Source organism: Myotis brandtii, unplaced genomic scaffold (assembly GCF_000412655.1).
Source record: "Myotis brandtii unplaced genomic scaffold, ASM41265v1 scaffold8, whole genome shotgun sequence".
NCBI lineage: Eukaryota > Metazoa > Chordata > Mammalia > Chiroptera > Vespertilionidae > Myotis > Myotis brandtii.
The window spans coordinates 9,516,208-9,536,847 of record NW_005371219.1 but is presented as its reverse complement, the minus strand read 5'-3'; the positions used below and the strand labels follow the sequence as shown (position 1 = coordinate 9,536,847).

Genomic DNA, 20,640 nt, shown 5'->3' with positions numbered 1-20,640 from the left:
ATGAACTCACTTTAATTTCTTGGTGTAAAAATTCAAAGTGACAAGTGACAGGTGATTATACCAAACTTCAGCTATTTTAAAACTAACTAGCCTATGAGGTAGAAATTGTCACTTAAAGATTCTTTCAATAAAAAGAAAAACAGTCCCAATCACACATCAAGTCCTGCAATCTTTAAGCACTAGATTTAGAACACTTGAGCGCAGTCAAGCTATTCTGCCAGAACCAAGAATAACAGAGATAAGAAAATAAGGGTTCCGGCCAAAGCTCAGTATATTTGTTGGAAAGAAGAGGAAAGGTCACTGATATGGAATATACTTCCAAAAGCAGCAGAATGAAATTTGCATATTTAGAAAGGGAATAGCAAGATTCTATAACTCACCTCATCTCCAGGCTTGAAGTACCTCACATCAAGTCCACATTCCATCACCACACCAGAGACATCCCGACCCAGAGTCAGGGGGAATTCTTCTCCTTTGATTTTAATATGTAAAGGGTCACGTTTCATATTTAAAGCTGCAGCTCCATAACCACCTATAAAATACAGTTTTATCTGTTTCTTCCAAAAGAATGTAATGATTTAAAAACTATTACGGGGTATACGCCAGGTACAATTCTAGATACTCTGGATGTAGATTATAAATTAATAAAATTTATAATTTTATTTTTTGCCACCACACAAAAAATCTTAAAAACAATGAGTGCCAAAGGGGGGTGGGAGGCAGAAATGGATAAAGGGGGGATAAAGGAATGAGATTCCTGGAGAGACCAAGATGGCGGCATAGGTAAACACCGGAGACTGCTGCCGCAAACAACCACTTCAAAAATACAACGCTGGGTCCAATGGCAGAGTGCAGGCTTCTCCCTGAAGTGCAGTTTGCATGAGAGGCCCCTTTGTAAAAATGGCTGCTAGGCTCTGTTGTTTTTAAAAATTTGAGACCAGTTAGCCACCATGAGCCCTTCTTAGTACGTGTCTTCTTAGGGTTCACACAGGTTAACCTGCCACAGTTTAATTGGATGCTAGTAGGAGCTATGAGATAAAGAACAATACACTATATAGCAATAGCAGTAGCCACAGAATCAGCCCCAATTTGCACAGTTGTGTGGAAGAGTGACACCTATACATGAAATGAGTGGGTTGTATCATAGGAGAGGAATACTAGGGTTGGGGAAACTTAAATCATTATAATGGGTAGTAAGCATGCCTCCCATTTTCTCTGAGGGAGTTGCCTTATTATACCAGGTTTATTATTTTTTGTATCTTATTTAGAGCACTGAGAGGTAAGCCTTTTGCATTCTCTAGTAGATAGTATGAAGTAGCAAATGTGTAGATATTTTTATGATGGTAAACAATATGAAAGCTAAAGAACATCTTAAGCTGTGTTGTACTTTATTGTTAAACTAGGGGCCCAGTGCACAAATTTGTGCACCTTGAAAGGAACTGTGGACCATGAGGCTGTGGTGGGCATAGGGGTGGGTCTTGGCCCATCCTCAGCACCCCTGCCCGGCCCCTCCCACTCTGGCCCTAGGTCCCCTGTCTACCGGCAGCCCGGCTCCCACTGCCGCCACTCCCACACCCTGACGGCGGCCCTGGTCGCATCCGCTGATGGTGTGGAACGATTGGGGCCAGCACCAGCAGCGGGTGTGAGTGGGGCTGGTGCTGTCAGCATGTGTAAGCTGCTGCTGCTGCCCCGATCGCCCCTCAGGAGCAGGGGGAGGTGGCGAATCCCTGAGGGGTGATCGGGGCTGGCAACCACCACTTGCACCTGCTGACAGTGCCGAGCAATTGGGGTGGTGCCAGGTGCCGGCAGTAGGTCCGAGCAGGGGCCGGTCCCAGCAGCAGATGTGAGCGCCCAGCGGGACTGTGGCGTGTGGGAGCAAAGAACTTGCAGTAACCACCAGAGGCTTGCCCTGATGACAGTGACCGGTGCCCCGCCTTGGTCTGGCACCCCTGCTCACCTGTTCCACCATCCCGCCGCAGCCAATGCCGGTCATGTTCCGCACGCACCCCCTGGTGGTCAGTGCATGTTATACTGACCAGTAGTTCAGTTGTTCTGCTGTTCGGTCTATTTGCATATTAGGGTTTTACATATGTAGATTCTAAATTAACTTTTGAGAAGAAAATGCCTTACTCTGTGCCTTGTATTGCTAGGGATAATTAAAAAGTTGATGCTCACAGATGAAGGAAGCACTGTCACACACATGGTATGTGGCTAAGAATGCCATTGTTCCCCGCCGCGCGTCGGGACCGGGGTCCGGTGCGGAGAGCCCTTCGTCCTGGGAGACGGGGTGCGGCCGGAAAGGGGGCCGCCCCCACGCCCTTCACGCAACGCACGTTCGTGGGGAACCTGGCGCTAAACCATTCGTAGACGACCTGCTTCTGGGTCGGGGTTTCGTACGTAGCAGAGCAGCTCCCTCGCCGCGATCTATTGAAAGTCAGCCCTGGACACAAGGGTTTGAAAAAAAAAATAAAATAAAAATAAAGGGGGGATAAATGGTGATGGAGGGAGACTTGACTTGGGGTGGTGAACACAATACAATATACAGATATTATTTTACAGAACTGAACACCTGAAACCTATGTAATTTTATTAACCAATGTCACCCCAATAAATTCAATAAAAAAGAAACATGAAAGAATCTTGGGGTGGTGAACACAATACAATATACAGATGATATTTTACAGAACTGAACACCTGAAACCTATGTAATTTTATTAACCAATGTCACCCCAATAAATTCAATAAAAAAGAAACAAAATGAAAGAATGAGTGCTATTCCTTTCAAAGAAAATTACTTGGAAAGTTATAATCACTTGTTAAACCAAAGCTACCATTGCTCAAAATGTTTAAAATTCAATTTTGAAACTGCCTTCAGTACTTTCAGTATTTTCTCTTATAGTTTTAGTTTGTTCTTTGAAGACAGTTTCTTTAATGTATTCATTCATAAGCTTTTTAAACAACAAAGTTGTTTGGAGCCCAGTCTGGTGAAGAAGAGAAACCCTAAAGCTGTTTGAAGTTAATAAACCAATAAAAAAGGCATAGTTATATTTGACACTGACATTGGTCTATAAGTAATGGCCCCCACCTCCCAAAAAGTGTTTGCAGAACATCTATGGATTAAGCCCATCGATTGACTCTCCAGTGAAAAAGAACCACTCATCTGCACCTGTTCTAATACATTAAATCAAGTTAATTGCTGTATTATACATATCCATTTATTTTTAAGAACATTTACATAAATATCAGCTAAATAGAGCTGAAAACATTCTGATCATATTTTTTGGTTCAAATAAGTTGGCTACTCTATCTACAATAATCCGAATATATAAAATGGGCGAGCTGGCGTGCCTCAGAGGTTGAGCATCAACCTATGAACCAGGAGGTCATGGTTCAATTCCTGGTCAGGGCACATCTGGGTTGCGGGTTCGATCCCTAGTAGGGGATGTGAAGGAGGCAGCCTATTAATGATTCTCCCTCATCATTAATGTTTCTCTCTCTCTCTCTCTCTCTCTCTCCCTTCCTCTCTGAAATCAATTTAAAAAAATAATAAATGTACAATTATAAATTATATATATATATATATATATATATATTTCCAAGACACAAAAGTATCTGTAATTGTCTCTCTACTTGACATCTTTTTGAAAACATGTTGTGAAGTTCTCTAAGATAAGCACTCTGCTTACCTTTCTAGTGTCATGTACCACAATTTAAATTCCAGAATCACTAAACCAGTCTATAAGTCTCCTTTCCCTGACCCATTCTCAGGGGTAGTACATTAGATGACCTTGATAGGAGCAGTTGCTGTGGCGTGGAGATACAGAGAATGGGAAGTAGGAGACAGTGGAGAGGTGCAACTGAAATGGAGAGAGGATTTTTCAATGTGTTTCTCCCCCTCACCCACACCCCCCTTTTAAGATGGGAGAAGTAGCAGTCTGTATGCTAATGGGAATGACCCAGTAGAAAAGAAAAGATTGAAGATGCAGGAGAGAATTGCTAAAACAATCCCCCCACCACCACCACCACCTCCCCCGCCCCAGGAGCGGAGAGATGGAATCTAGAACCTAAGTGGAGGGCTGGCCTTACAACAATGACAATTAACCTATAAAGCAAGAGGGGATGTAGGAGATATAGGGAGAGGTGCTAACAGGTGTGTAGTTTGCAGAGCTGTTTTTCTAATTAAAGACATATGGGAGAAAGTGTTTGAAACTTGGGATAGTCCCAGAAAATCTAAGCCATCATGCTGGTATTACACATTTGTCATCTAGCTAGTTAGGTGTGCACTCTATCAGGAAAAGAAAGAAAAAAAAATCTTCACATGTAATACAAAAGCCATGTTTTACTTTTCCTGTCTTACACTTCCACCATTAAAACACATTTAAACAATTATTTACTGAAATTCCTATGTGGTTTGAGCAACAGAAGTAGGCATTTAGCCATATCAAATATTAGCTGCTGTTTGAGAGTTGCAAAAGGCTTCAGTCCTCTCTGAGGTACAGACCTGCAGGGCAGTTATTTCGTTTTCTTGGTCACCGTGATATGCCAATGTATCAACTGAATAGCCCCGGCTCACAGGTATTAACTAAACTAGTCCCAAATCCAAAATGTAGCTGGTAGGTAGTAACTGAGAACCTGTTTGATGACAAAGGGGGGCCCTTAGGAGCTTCATCCCATTGTTAGAGGTGGCCAGTTGATTGGGTCAGAGTTAGAATAATTTGGAAAATCATAAATCTGTCATCAGTTTCAAAGCTTTAATTCCACCTAAAGAAACCAAACTGTTGGTATGATGTTGTTGGCTGTATTTTTTATTTTAAAATTATTCTATGTTCACTGCAACATTCCTAGTAATGGCCAAGATATGGAAGCAACCTAGCTGTCCATCAACAGATGAACAGATAATGAAGATGTGAGATATACAGTATATACACAATGAAATATTATCCAGCAGGAAAAAAAGAATGAAATCTTGCCATTTGCGACAACATGGATGGGCTGAGGGTATTAGGCTACGTGAAATAATTCAGACAGAGAAAGGCAAATACTGTATGATTTCACTTAGATGTGGAATCTAAAAAAACAAATGAATAAACAAAACGGGAAAGGACCCAGAGATTTGGAGAACAAGTTGATGGTTACCAAATGGGTGGGGGATGGGAATAAAGTATTTTTAAATGAAATAAATTTATTTAGCCATTTATATAAGTTATGATTTATGTCCAACAATAATGGCCATCTCTAGAAAAACAGTCTACTTTCATCTTTCAAAAGAAAATAGCATGTCCTTGCTTTCTTGTCAAGGAAAACTGCTTCCTATAGTTTACAAGCTTCTAGTTGTTATTATTTCCCCAAGCTACCATTTCAGATACCTCCTGCAACAACAACTGCACATTCTCAAAAAAGAATCCATGAGCAGGACATAAAGAGAGTAACTTGCAAATAATATTGTCCAATCAAATCATAAACTAAGATGTCTTAAGAATACTATATAAAAGTAAAATGTTACAATATTTTGTTATTAAATAGCAGCAAAGAAAGTCCAGATCCAGCCATTCTACTGAAATTGAAATGTACACAATACAAATTATGCAGGTGCATTCAAAGAAATGAAAGTTAGCAGTTCTAAATGAAGACAAATGTAAATAATGCTCATGGATAAAATACTGCTAATTTTAGTTTGCAATCTTAAGTTAGAGTGAAAATGTAAAATGCCATAAAAATAATGACTGCATGACAACCACATATGTGAAGTACTGTACTGAAACAGTTAGTTGTTAACAGAGTATACAACCTACCTTCACAATTTATACTCATTGATCATTGGGTATAAACACTTATCATTGGATGTAAAACAACCACTTAAAGACATATCCTATAAAAACTAAATTATCTTCACATCCAGTGCAAATGGAATAAAACAATATGCCCACGTAGTGGTAGCAATTATTATGTCAAAGTGAACAACAAAAACACAGTAATTCCTGACTTAAAATCATGGATACATTGCGACAGACTGAATACAGAAATACATATGAAGATCCAGTTATCTTATTCTAATTTTTAACAAGGGAGATATATTCATAGCTATAATTCACATAAACAAAAGCCAAATCATTATTATGCATGTAAAGAGATCTTAAGAACACAAAAATTGAGAGTTGCTATTCTACTCTATCACACAACTCCTAGAAACAAAGAGGAAGGAATTAAAGAAGTCAAAGTTTCAACTTCTTTCATATTTCTCTCTAAATTCCACAAAATGATTCACTCTAAATTAATCTTAATTTTGTTATTAGATATATACATATATAAAGAAATTTAATTCATCATGCATAGTTCACATACATGATGGGGCAAAAGTAGGTTTAAGTTGTTTGTATAGAAAATAACACAATAATTAATAAGTAATACAAGAATAAACTGTATTTCACATACAACTGTAAACCTACTTTGGCCCCACCCTGCACAAGTGTTATTGAGGCAATCCGATGAGTAGAACTGTAGGTCTACATATAGGCCTTCAAAACACAGACACGTGATAAAATTATACTCATATGGAAGCTTGTTTAGAACACTGAGGTTAACTGACCAATCAATCATCCCAGATGGTTTTTTTTTTTACTTTTTCAGAAGACATGAATAAGTTCCCATAAGCAATATTTTTGTCACTACTCTCCAAAGTTATTCACAAATAGTAATCAATTTTTTCAGCACTATAATTACATGGTATATATTTAAGGAATCATAGTGCTCTTCAATCTTTGTCAGTATATCCCAGAAGAAATTAAGATACAGTAACATTGTTCCCACTTAGGATAACAGAAAAGTGTATTTTAACTGCTGAGGCCAAATCCATCAGCAGAAAGGAGGAAAGTACTGTGTCCATATCCTGGCAAGGATGGAATTTCTGAAGAAATAAGAAAACTGTGAACGGTGAGAGAGGAAATAAGTATTACAAAAATGCAAATTCTGAACTGATGTGAAAACAGACAACCGTACCTCTGAAACCTGTGATAGACCTCAGAATATCACAAAATCCCCAGGAGAGGATACCAGAAAGCTAGCTGCGGACACAACTCTCGAGTCCCAATTTACATTTTAAGGAAGCCTGGAAGCAATTCGAACTTACATTTTGCAAAAGATTAAAGTACACCATGGGCATTGCAATTTCAAACATCTTGGAACTATCTGCTGACATACTGTCAAGAACCTAAACAATTCCTTTGTGTTAGCCAAAGAAGTATACTAAAATAACGATTGATCTTTTAAAATTACTGATCCCTGATGTTCTCTTAAGAAAAAGAAAAACAAAAAAATGTAATAACGAGGAATGTCTTCCAAACTTACTTCTCATATTAACATCTATGGGATTTACACTCGTAGCGTGCACTTTGATAATGACTTCGTTCGGATAGTGTATGATGGGCATCCTCATGTTCTGAGTAAATCGAAGCACTTCATTCTTCCCATATTTGTCTATCACCCACGCGGGCATGACAGTGCTCCTCGGAGAGGTAGTACCGATCTTTCTAACGGAAAGCTTTTGTATAACTTGGCTTCTCCAGAAGCAAACCGTGGCACATGCCTTTCTCCTAAGCACACAAGTCTTCAGAAATTCCATCGCAAACACGTGGTTGAGTGGCGTGCCCTAATTAAAATGCACGGGGATGGGATTAACCTGTCACCCCTGAAACAGGCCAAGCGCACTGTCCGATCTCAACACGGAGGATTCAGAAATGAAGTTAGGCCTAATGGAGCAACTGAAGGGAGAAGAATACGGAATTAGATGGCTCTTCGCTTAGGAAATGCTCCAATGAACGTTCCAGTCAGTATTCTGTCCATTCTCTTCCCCGCTCACACCCCCTCCCCTTAAAAACAGACCAAAGTCAAAACCCTAAGAACTCTGCCCCGTCTCGGGAGCGCTCGGCGGGACCCACGGACTCCGCTCGCGAACCCGACGCCACAGAGAAACAGACGCTTCCAGATTCCCACCGCGACCCCAGCCCGGAGTCTCCTTTCCAGCTGTTCTCCGCCGCCGCGGGACGTGCCTTGCGGCGCCAACCAATCGCGTACAGAGATCATTTCCTCGGCTGCAATCCGACCAATGGGAGGACTCGGTGTTGAAAGGTCCAGTGACGAGCCAAGATGGCTGCGCCCATGTACTCCCCGTAGCAGTTGTTGACCTTTGTTTTTCCTCCCTGTCACCTGGCCCCTGTGGTGGCAGGCTGGGCACGAAGACTATGCTGGGCCGGACCCTCCGAGAAGTGAGTGGAATTGGCTGCTGAGGGCCCGGGGAGGTCGGCCAGATTCGTGGAGTCCGTGGGCATGGGGTCCCCGGGCCTGGCCACGCTTCTCGGTCAGCCCCGCCGCCTCCTTCCCCGGGACTAGGTTGGGGATTCGTAGCTGTGGGTCCTTCGGCCGTACTCTCCGCGCGGGTTCTGGAGTAAGGACCTTAGCAGGGGAGCTTCTGTGCCGCGGAGCTGTGGGTGGAAGTGAACCCCGGCTTCTCAACTGGACGTTTGCTGGGGCTGGGGCGCTGCCAGAAGAGGGGGGTTGCGCTGGTCCCCCTCCGTGTCTCTTCTGCCCCGGACCACTCGTTGGATGCAGTTCTAAGGAGCCCAGCAACTCTGTCCCTTGCAAAAGCCAAACTAATGATTCCCGCCCCCCCCCCCCCATCCTTTCTCCTCCGCCCTTGGCACATCATTCTCTAGGCTTTAACTACCACTAAAATACCAATGATTCCTTCGTCCTTGTCCCTGTTTCCCGGACGTCCCTTTGCAACCCTAGGCTGTATTTGTGAGTGTCTTCTGGATATGTCTAACAAATGTCCCATAAGCACCTCAAACTCAATTTAACCAAAGTCGACTTCCTTGTAACAGGACGCCCTCTTATCTCTCAGCCTCCATCTTTAAAAAAACAACGAAAAAAAATACAAAACCTGATTTCTGAATCCTTAATAGCCTCGTATTAATGGGACAACCTTATCCTCGTTGCCTTTAGATTCTTCTTCATCTGTAATATCCAATAAGTCACTAACTCCTATTAACTCTGTCTTGAAATTATGTCTGCAATCTGTTTTCTTGCTCTATCCCTGCTGTTAGGGTTTTAATTCGGGTCTCTGCTTCCTGCCCTGGATCTCTCAGCCTGTATGACTGCCTGCAGGCCCTCTGCTATCAGACTTACCTCTCGCCCTTGTTAAAACTCAGCTGTGTCTCCGGAGGCAGATCTGTGTGGTTAGTCCCAGAGCAGTGGTTCTCAACCTTGCTGCACATTAGAATCACCTGGGAATCTTTTTAAAATCATGATTTCCGGGCCTCATCCTCCGGAAATTCTGTTTCTTTGTTATGGGGTGGGGCCACCCACCCCATAACAAAGAAACAGAATTTCCGGAGGCTGAGGCCCAGAAATCAGGATTTTAAAAAGATTCCCAGGTGATTCTAATGTGCAGCCAAGGTTGAGAACCACTGGCTTAGAGTCTCACAAGGCTGAAATCAAAGTGTCAGCCAGGGCTGTGGTTTCACCTTAAGTTGTAGGGTCCTTATTTGTTGTTGGCAGAATCTGTTTCCTTGGGGTTTTAAAACTGAGGTCCCCATTTTCTTGCTAACCTTGTAGGTAGTAGAGTAAATGAGCTTAAGGGACAGGAGATGTGGGATAACTAGAATTGAGATTTATACAGATACTAGTGTCCTGGTGCATGGATTCGTGCACACTAAAAGGAAATTAATTAGAAGAAATATTTTAATGTTGCTATTCGCCCTTTCTCTATAATAAAAGTGTCAACCAAAGTCATGATCAACAATTACAGATTGAAATACACACATGCTATTGGTGCCAGCGAGAGCTTTATATATATATAGATAAACTTGCTTAATTAGACCTGCTTTCTGATTTAGCTAAACTTTTTCCATCCCAGTAAAACACCCCAACTTCTCTTTCAGGCAATTGTCAACAACACAGCAGTAAATATCAACACGAAGCAGATTATTATTGTAGACCACACAGGGAGAAAAAAGGGTAAAATATTTAACTATAGCAGTGTTTGATTATATTCTACACAGTGAGAAAACCTGAAGTCATTTTCAAGTTCCACCATTTCTTACTTCTTTTCAGCCGGATCAAGTTTCTAAACTTTAAATCTCCATTTTCCGGCTAATGAAGAGAAAATAGGATTCTACCAAGTCTCCTATCTACCTACTTCAGGACTTCTATGAGGATCAAATGAAATGAGGCATGGGAAAATGTTTCACAAACATTTGGTTGAACTGTAAATGTTTGCACCTGGCTATAAGTCAGGTTCCTGGGCTTTAGAAACTGCAAGGAGGCTAATTGCTAGGGAGAGGAAGCCAGGCGTTGCTACCTGGCATTATTACCCGGTGCCCACAGTGACTGTTTCTGGGCTGGGCTGGGCTGGGCTGTGGGCTGCATTTTGCACCATGGGGTCTTGGCAGCGTTGGCTGCGATTTGGTGGGGTGTCGCTCTGGGGTGGTGGCAGGGCCTGTGTCCCACTTGGGGGAAGCCGAGTGTTGGTTTGTCGGCACCAGGTCTGTGGTGCCGTTTATTTTTAAATGGCCAGTGTGCATCATGGCAGCTCCTGTGTTGAGCGTCTGCCCCCTGGTGGTCAGTGCATGTCATAGCTACTGGTCGGATGGACAGACACTTAGCCTTTTATATATATAGATTGGTAATGATGTAGTCTGGGCTATGACCATGTGAGTTGGTCACTGGTAAGATGGAGGAAAGTTTGTGTAAAGTGAGGTCAAGAACTGAGAGGCCAGGTGTCAGTGTGCATAACTTGGAGTTTGAGTTCAACAGAAATAGGAATAGGAGCCGTAGTAAAGAAGATTACAGTGAGCTAGCTGCTCAAATCTTCAATGAATGAAAAGGAGTAGTAGGGAGACTTGGTGTAGGGAGACTTGGAGAGTAATACAATCCCCTCCAAGGCCTGTTCTTCAGATGATCTGGGTTTTGAAAGAAGAGGGAAGAGAAAGGCATTAAAGACCTAGGAGGAAGCTTGCCCGAATATTCTTTTCTCCTCCCCTGGACTCTGCTACATGGTAGGTAGGAGCTAAAACAGCCACCCTTTGAGAAAGTTGCAGGAGAAGCAATGGCCTCAGAAAAGCCTAGTTTCCTAGAGGAAAGAAGTGCCAGGGAGAGAGAATTTGTTTTTTGATGTTTTGTTTTGTTTTGTTTTAATATGTTTTTATTGATCTTTGAGAGAAAGGAAGGGAGACAGAGAGAAAGATAAAAACATACATTAGAGAGAAACATCAACATCAATTGGCTGCCTCCTGCATCCCCCCTACTGGAGATTGAGCCCACAACCTGGACATACGCCCTGACCACGAATCAAACCAGAGGCCTCTTGGTGCATGGGCTGATGCTCAACCACTGAGCCACACTGGCCGGGCAAGAATTTGGGTTATTTTACAAAAAGTTTTATATTTGATTTCATCCTATATTCAAATATGACAGCTTTAGTTTTGTCCCAGGAGAACTGTACTATTTATATTTCATATTCCTTATGCTCAATCCATTCTAGTTCATTAGCATCTTTGTTTTCATTTCTCTTCTCCAATTCCCTTACTGATTTTCTCAAATCTGGATTTTCTAAAAATGGTCCTAACGAGCATCAGCACTATTTAAAGTGCATGCTCCTGGGCAATCTGATTTCTCACCACTGTAACTCCTTATTACCTCTTATTCTTATACCAGTTGACAAGTCAGAAAGCAGTTTGAGGATAGTGGGCATTAGAGGACTTGAGGCAAAGAAGGAGAGAAAGTGGCAGACATAATTTTCCTATTACAACTTTGCCACTGGATAGGCCTGCCTATATAGCTATCTGCCTCTCTAGCTTTGGGTGTTTGCTAGTTCTGAATCTCTTCTACCCAGCCTAACATTTTATTCTTTCTTCTCTCTCCATATTTACAATTTTAGAACACACTGCTATCATTTTATTTCTCTTCGGCTCCTTTCTTGTAAGTTCACATTGCATACAAACAATTGAATAGAAATATCTTTTCTTGTTACCAGGTTACCACCTTTAAGTCAAGCTCAGCTCACCTCTCCATCCCTGAGTCACTCACCCAGACTCTCCATGGCAGTTCTTTCCTCCTCTTGTCCATCAGCATTAGGTCCTCTCAAAGGTCTATCCCACAGCTTTTCTCATTTAAAACCCTCAGCCCTAAGAATACTACTGCTTTGATGACTTACTCAACAGCTAAGAGCAGATCATTTGCAGATTTTCCCCCAAATGCAAACTCCTGTTGCTTGATGTGCTTAGGACGCGTGAAAATACAGTCAACCTAGAGGACAAACTAAGCTTCCACTAGTGCAGAGAGAAATGATGAAGGGACATATGTTAAAAAAATTACCTCTACCCTTTACCATTTGTGTGTCTTTGGACAAATCACTTAACCTCTCTGACCTTCAGTTTCTTCATCGCTAAAATGATGTTAATAATACTTAACTTCTGTAGTTGTTTTAAGGATTAAATGAAGTAATAATGCATGTAAAGCCAACAACAATGCCTGGCACTTGGTAAATACTCAATAAATATTCTTCCCCACCCCCCCTTATCTCTGAGCTCCCATCTGTCTTTTCATATTATCTCCAAAGATTTGGTATTGTCTTCAACTTCTTGTTACTTATTTTAAGTATGTAGTTATTACTTCTATAGGAAGTATTAAATAATTATCACTTCACCTCAGGCTTCACTTACCATCAATATGCAGGTTCTGGTAACTTGTAGTACAGTTTATTTTAATGCTTTCTTTACCAGTCTTCCTGATGCAGCGAAGACAGGATTTCAGGAAAGTTTGTTTGCTTTTGAATCCATATTTTCTAAGCATTTTTCTTAATGAATACTGGTTTTTGCTTGAATTCTCCAAAGATCTATTTAATAAAGATAATTTATTTAGAGCCAGAAGTCCTGTATTGACTTGTCTAGTTCATTTTTCTTTCTCTATGGACTGCCTCTGTTGCGGCTAGGCTACTCTCTGTACACAATCTATCCTAAACCATGCTTCACCCATGCTGGACCTCTACTTCTCCTGGGCAGGATGGTTTACCTAAACCATTGCTCTTGTTTGTTCAAGCCTGGCTTAGAAACAGTTACTTAGCTAGGCCTATGAATGTGGTGTCCTCAAAACCATCTTCAAGCTGATCAAGGTGTTACCCTGGTTCACTACACTAAGTGTAGAGTTAATAGGTTTTCTTGGTTTGGAATCCAAACCTTCAAAATTTATACTTAACCACTCTATCTGCCTTCCTCAGTGTACTATTTGAAACTTCTGCAGACTCACCAAAGGGTTTTTGAACTGTATATATTATAGGTTTCTGCTGCACTGAAACAAGGCCAAATTACTCCAACTGAGCTCTGTCAAAAATGTCTTTCCCTGATCAAGAAGACCAAGTTTCTAAATGCTTACATTACTGTATCAGAAGAAGTGGCCTTAAAGCAAGCTGAAGAATCAGAGGAAAGATATAAGAAAGGTAAATTACTTTGAATTATACTCAGTTGTTATATCCTTAGAGAAAGAATTTCAATTGAATGTAGCAGTCTCCATTTGGCAAGTGAATTTTTTAACATAAAGTATTCCCTTATTTAAAGAACTTGCCATGCGGTATAATAAAAAATGAGGCGATTGGATATATGATGCTTTTTACTGTCCAACTGCAATAATTTCTAACATGAATTTTATTTCTGAAGAAGTATCTTTACCAAGAACTAATAATTATTAACTAGTATTAATGTGTCATTATATCTTGAATTAGATACTTCTAGTCTTTTGGCTTTTTAACACAGGTCACTCACTTGGGGATTTAGATGGAATTCCTGTTGCAGTAAAAGACAACTTTAGCACATCTGGCATTGAGACAACATGTGCTTCAAACATGTTGAAAGGTAAAGTTTAACTGATCACAGCATTTATTAAAAATAAGAATTTTTCAGTTTAAATTAAAGAAAAGATAGTAAAGCACCAATATAGTCTCAAACTAATTATATCTGCAAAGAAGATACTTAGGATGAACTATTACATTTTTTCTATTTGCTCTTTCAGAATGCAAAATTATTCTTTAGAGGTAGGCCTACTTAGTGGATGAATGTAATTTAGGAAGTTTTAGCAATCCTATTTAGGAAGACTCAGTAACTAATCACCACAAACACACTAAGCAACCACTAACTCCCACTCCTTGATAACATGGGAATAGTATGAAGTGGCTGTCATTACCCATCTCTGAAGGATGGTGTGAGGATTCGTTAGCCATTACTGTCCAGATTTTATATATATATATATTTTTTATTGACTTTACAGAGAGGAAGGGAGAGGGATAGAGAGTTAGAAACATTGATGAGAGAGAAACATCGATCAGCTGCCTCCTGCACACCCCCTACTGGGGATGTGCCCTCAACCAAGTTACATGCCCTTGACCAGAATCAAACCTGGGACCTTTCAGTCCACAGGCCGACGCTCTATCCACTGAGCCAAACCGGTTAGGGCAGTCCCATTATTTTTTATTTTTTGACTCCTGTACCTTTTATATCACTACTAGAGGCCCGGTGCACAAAATTCGTGCAGCCTGTACCCTCTTGCAATCCGGGACCCCTTGGGGGATGTCCGACTGCTGGCTTAGGCCCGATCCCACAGGGCAGTCGGACATCCCTCTCACAATCCGGGGACAGCTGGCTCCTAACCACTGGCCTGCCCTGCCTGATCGGACAGCTGGCTCCTAACCACTGGCCTGCCTGCCTGCCTGATCACCCCTAACCCCTCTGCCTGCCTGCCTGATCGCCTCTAACCTCTCTGCCTGCCTGCCTGCCTGCCTGATTGCCCCTAACCGCCTTTGCCTGCCTGTCTGATCACCCCTAACCATTCGCCTGTCTGCCTGATCACCCCTAACCACTCTGCCTGCCTGCCTGATTGCCCCTAACCACTCGCCTGCCTGTCTGATCACCCCTAACTGCCTACCTGCCTGCCTGATCGCCCTTAACCGCCTCTGCCTTGGCCCCCACTGCCTTGGCTTCATCCGGAAGGATGTCCAGAAGGTTGTTCAGCTGTCCAGTCTAATTAGCATATTATGCTTTTATTATTATAGATATTTATTTGAGTATTATGTTTAGTTTTATTCTTTACAGTTTAGTAAGTCAAAAAGGAATCACGTTTATCAGGATGCTTGGATCCTAGAAAGAACGTGAAATGGGAAAAGGTTATTCAGAGTACTGTATACTAAAAGTAATATTCTGAGGTATGTGCCTAGGTTCCTCTGATAGGTAGACTGTCGTTAATTGTTTTTGAATATACACTACATGGAGAGAATTTTAATTAATAATAAAAATCTATTTCTGACTGGAAATGGATAAAAATCACTGTGATATAGCATCATCTGAGAAGAAAAAGTCAAGTACAATAATCAAAAATATGATTTGTGATTAGTGTCAAGTGAATTAGGTACACCTTTGTCATTCAATATTTTGCAGGACTGTTAAAGTCAGTATTTTTATGTTATAAAAGTAGTGAATATAGACTGTCTTTGGAAAACATATAGCATTTAGCAATAGAAAAAATTAACTTTTGGAATAAAGTACAACCTACTAGTCAAATTAAGAATAATTAACACATGTCAATACAAATTGCTTAATTGCAGTTTAAAATCGTGTTTCTTTAATATGTTTTATACGTTCACTATTGTTGTTTTTTCCTGTAATAAAAATTACTGAATTTTTTTCAGGTTATGTACCACCTTATAATGCCACAGTAGTTCAGAAGCTGTTGGATCAGGGAGCTCTACTAATGGGAAAAACAAACTTAGATGAGTTTGCTATGGGGTAAGTAAAATTGAAATTCTCTTCTCTCATATTTCTTCCATCTGTCTTTAATTTCATTATGTAGCTGCCTAAAATTATTGAGGTGATTTTTTGAGGATTCTAATGCCAGTTTCTCATTCCCTCTGTGAGATTATGCTCTATGTCTAATACATATATAGTCATATTTCATTTTAGTTTTAGTTTGCATTTCCATGATGACTAATGTTAAATATTATGTGGTTTGCCACCCATATATCTTCTTTGTTGAAGAATCTATTCAAATCTTTTGCCTCCCACCTTTTTTTTTTTTAGTTGGGTTGTTTGTCTTATTGAGTTGTAAGAGTTCTTTCATACAGTCTGGATTCAAACCCATTATCATACAGGTGATTTGAAAATATTTTCTCCAATCTCTGGATTGTCTTTTCATTGTTTTGGCATTTAGTAAATACATATTGAATAGATTAATCCATGGGACTAAACTCAAACATAGGTTATTAGGCATTGCCTTGAATAGCTGATCAAAATGAATATCAATGAGGGTGAAGTGAATATCATGTACTTCCAGATGTGATTCCCTAAGAGGAACACACCATCATTTATGCAATTTTCCTATCCTAAAGTAATAATAAGGAAACAAAAGACAAATCTGAAATTAGAAACATTCTATTAAGTGTCAATATCTAAAAAACATAGGAAGGCTGTGAAAATGTTCTAGATTAAAAGAAGTTAAAGAACATAAAACCCAAAACTTAAAGAAGAAAATGTAGAAGAAAATCTTTATGACCTTGAGTTAGCCAGAAATTTTTTAGGACACATAAAGTACAATTTGTAAAATAAAAAATTGATGGTTTGAACTTCATTAAAATTAGTAACTTCTGTACTTTGAAATATACTGTTTAAAAATGAAAAACAACAACACTACAGACTGAAAGAAAATACTTGCATTACATATGTCTGAGAAAGAACATGCATCCAGTATATATATAGACCCTTTCCCAACTCACTAAGAAAACAACTCAGTTTTTCTTTTCATGGGTAAAAGATGTAAGCAGACATTTCATTAAAGAAGATATACAGTTGGCAAGTAAATACATAAGAAATGCATCACGTTAAGGAAATGCAAATAAAAAACACAATGAGATACTTATACCTATTAGAATGGCTTAAAAAAATGAGACTATCAAGTGCTGACAAGGATAAAGAACAATTGGATTTCTCATACATTGCTGGTAGGGAATTCAAAATGGTGTCACCATTTTAGAAAATAGTTTGGCAGTGTCTTATAAAGTTAAACACACTTACCATATGACCCAACAATCTCAGTCAAGAAGTGAAGAATTATGTTTACACAAAAGCACTGTCTATGGCCTTTCAGTACAATATTTATTGTGACTTTATTCAAATTGCCAAAAACTGGAAATAACTCAATGTTCATTGGATAATGAATGATTTAAAAAGTAAAAAAAAAAAAAAGAGGCTTAAGAGACAATGATAACTAACTGTAGTACCTGCCTCTAGATCTGCTTCTGTACTGGGAGGGTGTAAAATGCTATAAAGGACATTATTGGATCAGCTGACAAAATTGGATTATATACATTAAATTAGATAAAAGCATATTAATGTTAAATTTACTGATGTTTATAACTGTACTGTCCTATATAATAAAGAGCTAAAATGCTAATTAGACCAAACAGTAGAACGACCCTCCGGATGACCTTCCAGACGAAGCCAGGGCTGCGAGGGCCGAGCCCCTTACACGAATTTCGTGCATCGGGCCTCTAGTGACTATATGAGAGAATACCCTAATCTTAGGAAATACATATTGAGTACATACTAAAGTATTTAGGACTAAAGGGCCATAGCAATATAATTTACCCTTAAATGGTTCAGAAAAAAAAGTGTATGGACACACATACACAGAGCATACAAATGATAAAACAAATAAGGTCAGACGTTAACAGTAGGTGAATCTGGGTAAAGGCTATAAAGTGCTTTTCATGCTATTTTTATTTTTATAACTTTTCTGTATGATTGAAATTATTTCAAAATTTTAAAAAAATAAGTTACTAGTATTCTACTTATAATGCTTTTCTTAAAACTTCTGATTAAAATAGGGTTTCCTTTAAAAGACTTTGTGTTAACCGTTTGAATGTTTGTGACACTACAACCAGAAGACCTTAATTTACAAGGGAAATCATCTTAAACTGAATTAGATGATCAACTGGGATATAAATCTTCATTTCTTAGTAGACTAGTTTTCTCTACTTTCTATCACAAATGCTCTTACTATCTATTCTCCACTCCTCAACTATCTATGTGAATAAAACTACATCTAAGCAGGCTTCCTATCTTTTCCAATTCAGTTTACAGTGGATTATACAGTGTCGGAAGTAAATAATAATCAGAAGAGGAAATTTTCACACGAAATGAAAGTTTTATTAGATATCTTGCTTCACTTCTTCATCTCAGATCTGGTAGCACAGATGGTGTATTCGGACCAGTTAAAAACCCCTGGAGTTATTCAAAACAGTACAGAGAAAAGAGGAAGCAGAAACCCCATGGTGAGAACGAGGAGACAAATTGGCTTATAACTGGAGGAAGCTCCGGAGGGAGTGCAGCCGCCGTATCAGCGTTCACATGCTTTGCGTAAGATGTTTTTTCTATCTGTACTTTAAAACCTAACCTGGTACAAATAGTCATAAACTATAGGCAAAATCCAACAATAGTCAAGTTCATACTTCGGTATTTCATATATATAAAATACATATATATATGAATTTTATAAAATACATATATATATATATATGTATACACACACGCACACACACACACACACACACACACATTATTGATTTCAGAGAGGAAGGGAGAGGAAGAAAAATAGAAACATCAATGTTGAGAATCATTGATCGGCTGTCTCCTGCACCCCCTACTGGGGATCTAGCCCTCAGCCCGGGCATGTGTCCTGCCCAGGAATCAAACTGTGACCTCCTGGTTCATAGGTTGACCATCAACCATTGAACCATACCAATTGGGCAATACCTCAGTATTTTTATTCCTTTTTAGTGAGCTATTTGTGTCCAGAGATATATCAAAATTATATCTTATTAATACATTTAACTATACATGTATTTTATACATTTAACTTTAAGATAACATTTAGCCTTGGCCAGCATTGGTCAGTGGTTAGAGCATCAGCATGTGCACCGGAGTATCTCAGATTCAATTCCCGGTCAAGGGCATATACCTGGGTTTCAGGTTTGATCCCCACCACCAGTTGAGACGCATGTAGGAAGCAATTGATGTGTCTCTGCCACATCGATGTTTCTCTCTCTCCTCTCTCTCACCCTCTTCCCTCTTCCTTCCACTCTCTTTAAAATCAATGGGAAAAATATCCTTACCCCTCAGATGAGGATTAAAAAAAATAATAATAATATAACATTTAAAGTCTTCCTATATAGTATCTGGTTCTCTTAAAAACATGACTTTATGGATCTTGCAGAATAAACCAGTTAGCATAAATGGACTTCATTGAATTTCATTTTTTAAATAATTTATTTGGGTATCTAGTTACTGATTGTACAGATATTTAAGTACTAACATACCATGGCTTTAGCTGAGTGCTGCTGAGCTAAATTGTTAGCAATGTTTTATCCTTCACCTAATTCTGACTTTTGTCGCCCCAAAAAGGAAAGAAAAAAATGCTCCTAATATATATATCAATAGAATATTTAAAAGTGTTTTTATCAATCAGCAACTAAAAATATCTATCAGTAAGTAAAGGTTTTTCAAGTTTGTAGGGAGCTGATTTGTTCAACTGTCACACTTTGTATTTGGAATGCGTCAATCATGCTTTATCTCTTAAGTCCCATTTGTAAAGCATTTCCTAACCATCTAAGGAAGAGTAAATAAATATTGCTGTTATTATAGTTCTCTTTCCTTAATTATCCACTGTAACTAAGCTCTTTCAGGGACATTGCAAGCAATAAATTATTTATATTTTTAGAGCTATGAGGATTTATTAGACTCTACAGATTTTTTTTTTTTTTTTTTTTTAGTTTCCCTGGAATCTTGTTAACAAGTAAAACCATTTCATTTTATCTCTGTGAAATTTTATAGCACTGCATTAATATTAATGAGAGTTCTGATAAGTTAGGCCTGCCAGATTAGGTGCTCTTTCCTATCCTCATCACCCCATTCAGTGTTCATCTTTCTGAATGAGCTTTGAGAAGATGGCATTTTGACACATATTTCCTATGGAAATGCAAGTTTTACTTTACATAGCTGTCAGTGAATCCTAATAAGAAAATGTATCGTTTTAGAAATTGTGAAAGCAACAGTCTGATTTTGTGACTCAAACGGACTTGCTAAGAAAGGCAATCTAATTTGCATTTTCTGTAGAACACAGGGGCCATGTGACTGGTAGGAGCCTTGTTTAATCCAAAGCTTCACTCTGCGTGTAGTCAAGAGAAGCACAGACCCAAACTAACTCCAGATTGAATGGGTCCCAAAATGTCAAGTGTTCTGCTTTATCTGCCCCCACCTTTTGATTCGTTCTTTCTATAATAGTTTTAAAAATGAGAAGATTCTTGGAATACTATGCACCATGAAAAAGAATGAGATGAGCTAGAGCACTGGTGACATGGAAAGACAAGTATAGCATGTATTAGAGGCCCAGTGCACAAAAATTTGTGCACTCGGGGGGGAAGGGGGGGGTCCCTCAGCCCGGCCTGTGCCCTCTCGCAGTCTGGGACCCCTCGGGAGATAACGACCTGCTCGCTTAGGCCTGCTCCTGGGTGGCAGAGGGCAGGCCCAATCCCTAGGTGCAGCCCCTGGT

The 20,640-nt window shown here is 39.6% G+C and overlaps 2 protein-coding genes across 4 annotated transcripts in view; one reads left to right on the top strand and one right to left on the bottom strand.

The window, feature by feature from the left end:
• Positions 1-8,039, bottom strand: part of RTN4IP1 (reticulon 4 interacting protein 1) — a 55,340-nt gene extending 47,301 nt beyond the window's left edge. For both annotated transcript variants that reach the window (XR_001360091.1, XM_005883790.2), the window contains exons 1-2: positions 7,345-8,039; positions 381-532 (exon numbers count right to left, since the gene is read on the bottom strand). Coding sequence is in view for 1 of the 2 variants with exons in the window: in XM_005883790.2 (XP_005883852.1) it covers positions 381-532; positions 7,345-7,618 (426 nt within the window). In the remaining variant the exon portion in view is untranslated. The remainder of the gene's footprint in view (positions 1-380; positions 533-7,344) is intronic.
• Positions 8,040-8,125: 86 nt separating this feature from the next.
• Positions 8,126-20,640, top strand: part of QRSL1 (glutaminyl-tRNA synthase (glutamine-hydrolyzing)-like 1) — a 24,845-nt gene continuing 12,330 nt past the window's right edge. Inside the window, exons 1-5 of one of the 2 annotated variants that reach the window (XM_005883791.2) lie at positions 8,127-8,261; positions 13,330-13,489; positions 13,803-13,901; positions 15,728-15,824; positions 18,273-18,449. In XM_005883791.2, coding sequence (XP_005883853.1) covers positions 8,238-8,261; positions 13,330-13,489; positions 13,803-13,901; positions 15,728-15,824; positions 18,273-18,449 — 557 coding nt within the window. In that variant the 5' untranslated portion in view covers positions 8,127-8,237. Of the gene's footprint in view, positions 8,262-13,329; positions 13,490-13,802; positions 13,902-15,727; positions 15,825-18,272; positions 18,450-20,640 lie in introns of both variants that reach the window. The other variant, XM_014531293.1, reaches the window with a different exon arrangement.